A 3469-nucleotide genomic window follows, 5' to 3' on the forward strand; every position below is an offset into this window, starting at 1 on the left:
GCATTCTGGCTGCATTGAGGACTGTAAACTGAGAACAACACGGTTCTGTTCACAGGAGCCTATAGTCAGGCCAGGGGCTTCCACCCAGGCTGCACAGTAGAACTACAGGGGATGGGCTCCACCCCAGAGGTTCTCGTTGGGTTGGTCTGGAGTGTGGGCCAGACACTGGCGTTTGTCTCAGTTTTTCAAAGCCCTGCAGGTGATTGTGAGGAGGAATGCTGAATTCACGGTGAAGAGATCAGGAAATATGGATGTAGAGGGAAACTAAGAAACCAGTTTCGTTCCTTCTCTGCTGGGGAACCATGGGGTGGGGTTGTGAGATACCCTGGATTCTAAGGACCGCGGTATCTTCCTCATTACCACACCAATGGATTAGAGCCCAGGCCGTAATTTAGATTCGACCATTGAAACTGTGCTAAACCACAGTTTGCAGTGTAGGTAAAATTGGATTGATTTTATCTTCCTTTAGAGAACTTAATTCTTATCCCTATTACCTGAATAAAAATATGCCTTGGAAATACTGCATTTTGGGGTTTCATGGACTTCTTTGTACTCCTGTAGGTTTAAAAAGCAATGTGGTAATTTTATGTCATGGATTTATTTCCAGAGGATGTCTACAGTGGCTTTTGCTTCCTGCGCAACGTTTTTTCAGATGAGTTCATCTTCCTTCCAGGAAATGCACTGAAGGTAAAGTCCTTACAACAAAGAGCAGACATGTTTGCAGTGTGAGCTCTGAAAACGCTAGGTGTGGACTCCCAGACGTGGGTCAGGCAGTGCCATCCATCCCTTCAACTGAGTGGGACAGACCTAAGGGGAAACTGGGACACCCACACTTCAGCAGACCACTGTGATTCTTGGTCACGTTTCACTAATAACTTAGGGTTTATCTGGTTAGAGATCATCCTTTGAACCATTAGTGCAGCCACTAGAAGTAACTAACTCTGTTTTAGGAAATGTAAAAGTCGGCATACGTTTTCCTGTTAACAGCTTGTTGAAAGGATGCTGCCTGGCAGGTACCTTTGCTTGGAGAGTAGTGAGTCACAGCCTTGCCTGGCAGCACAGACAGTCGAGGAGTGGTCAGGCTCCCGTATTAGTCCATTTTGTGTTGCTAGAACAGGGTACCTGAGACTGAGTAATTTATAAAGAACGCAGGCTTATTTTGGCTCATGATTCTGGGACAGCTGCCTCTGACACGGGCCTCAGGCTGCTTCTACTCATGGTGGAAAGTGGCAGGGAGCCAGCGGGTACAAGCAGATCACATGGCGAGAGGAAGTAAGAGAGAGAGGAGGTGCCAGCATCTTTTAAGCATCCAGTTCTCGTGGGAACTAATAGAGCGAGAACTCACTCATTACCTCCACCCCCCGGGGACAGCATTAATCCATTCATGAGGGATCCACCCCCGTAACCCAAACAGTTCCCAACACTGCCACATTACACTGCCACATTGGGGGTGAGATTTCCAGAGTTTCCCATGGGCTGGGGCAGGAAAGTCAGTGTAGACGAGAGGTGGGCAAGGCTTCCATGTGCTGTGCTACGGAGAACACGTTTCACCCTGTCGAGGTGGGGGCAGGGAGCCAGAGGTTTTTGAGCATACACGTAATTCTGAGTATCTTTAGGACTTGCTATGGCACTTCCTGTTTAAATTTAAGGAGTGTGGCTATGCAAAGAGAAGGAAAGTCCGCCTGCTAGGTTGTGTTTCTTTGTTTTTTGTGTGTGTGTGTGACCAGTAAGGGGATGCAACCCTTGGCGTGATGTCGCCCACACTGTGCTCAGCCAGTGAGTGCACCAGCCAACCTTATATAGGATCCAAACCCGCGGTGGGAGCACCGCTGCGCTCCCAAGCGCTGCACTCTCCCGAGTGTGCCACGGGGCTGGCCCTCAGATGTGACTTTGAAAAAGATTACCTTCACATGTCACATACAATTGAACAGCTAATCCTGACTATAGGTGTAACAAATACTATGTATCGAGACAGTGATGTCAACCGCATCTCGCTCAGCCAGTGAGCAGCCGGTCTGTATGTGGGATCCGAACCCTCAGCGGGAGCGCCACCACGCTCCCAAGTGGCGCACTGTAGCAGTGCGCCGCCGGGCCGGCCCCCTAAGTTGTGTTTCTAAGGCTCGTAAATGTTTGTGTGTCTGCTGTGCTTGAGCTGCAGTATCGTGAGTGTTAGAACAGTGCTTCTCTGGCTACTGTCTAACGGCCGGAGTTGCTCCAGGAGGGTGGTGGAGTTGGCTGCTGTTCTCTCGTCCGAGGGCAGGTGGCTGCATGTGTTGAGATCTGCGGTGCACCTGCCCGTTAGCCTACATCAGTGGGTGCCTACGGCTTCTCCTCCCCCTTCCAGGACTTCGAAGAAGGCTGTTACCTGCTTTGTAAAAGCCAGGCCATACAAGTGACGACGAGGGACATCCTAGTTACAGAGAAAGGAAATACTGTGTTAGAATTTTTAATAGGACTCTTTAAACCTTTTGTGGAATGTTACCAGGTATGTGAACGTGGCAAGCTCTCCTTCATGCTTCCCATGTCATATTTAATAAGACTTTCCCACCTTGTGCTTATTTCTGGCCTGAAGGGCAAGTATTTTCCCCAGGTAAGTGGCAGAACTAGAGAGACTGATTAGTACGATGAATGGTTTTACCTCTCAAGGTGAGAGCTTGCTCCCTGCATACAGGAGGCGGCTTGATCCATTCCAGACCCGAGAGGATGAAGGCTTAGGCACTCAGTGATGCGGGAGTCAGTGACGTGTGAAGTCAGTTGTTTACATGACTAACTGCTGATGTTGCAAGGGAAAAGAGGAGCCCCAGCAGGAACATCTGGAGGAGTTTGTCCGGGCAAGCCAGGGTGTGGTGTATACGCAAACCATGGGGGTGGGGGCACGCACACATTTGAGAGAAGAGGGTTCTGTGGCTCTCAGCTCTGCTCGTGCACACGCCGGTCACAGGCACCAGGACCGACGTCCCGGCAGAGTGGTGCCTGCGGTCCTTGAGCTAACCCACGCCTGCCGTCTTGCACGGAGCCTAGCACTAGAGAGCGCTTGGTAAGTGACCGTTCCACAGGAGAGACCGACAAGTGTTTTAGGGCCTAGCGCTTTGTTCGGTGTACTTAGAGAAAGAAACAGTTACAGAAATCTGGCCCCTCTCTTCTCAAGTCACACAAGATGTATTAAGCTGATAGTGATTAACTTGCAACCCGTTAAAATGAGAATTATACTTTAAAAAATGTTAAAATTATTTCAAAGTCTTTTTTATTGTTATTACAAAAAGTAACATAACCTCAAAAGAGATGTTCTGAAAATTCTTCCGCTTTTCTTTACGCAAACCTTGGAGGGTCTTTACTGTGTTCTGCTGTGATGTGTCATTCTCTCGAGAGGGCAGCATGAAGTTATCTAATGTTCTCTTGTATTTGGCTGCCCTTTTCCTCTTCTCATTCTCCGTTTTAAAATCAGATCATTTGCAAATACCTCTTGAGA

General features: G+C 48.7%; 1 protein-coding gene across 1 annotated transcript in view; it reads left to right on the top strand.

Moving 5' to 3' along the window:
- The window catches only part of GNPAT (glyceronephosphate O-acyltransferase), a 35342-nt gene that overhangs the window by 28730 nt on the left and 3143 nt on the right, over positions 1-3469 (top strand). The window contains exons 11-13 of the mRNA XM_008594210.1: positions 608-687; positions 2345-2485; positions 3446-3467. Of these exons, the coding sequence (XP_008592432.1) occupies positions 608-687; positions 2345-2485; positions 3446-3467 (243 nt within the window). The remainder of the gene's footprint in view (positions 1-607; positions 688-2344; positions 2486-3445; positions 3468-3469) is intronic.

This window comes from Galeopterus variegatus, unplaced genomic scaffold (assembly GCF_000696425.1).
Source record: "Galeopterus variegatus unplaced genomic scaffold, G_variegatus-3.0.2 Scaffold10359, whole genome shotgun sequence".
In the NCBI taxonomy this organism is placed as follows: domain Eukaryota; kingdom Metazoa; phylum Chordata; class Mammalia; order Dermoptera; family Cynocephalidae; genus Galeopterus; species Galeopterus variegatus.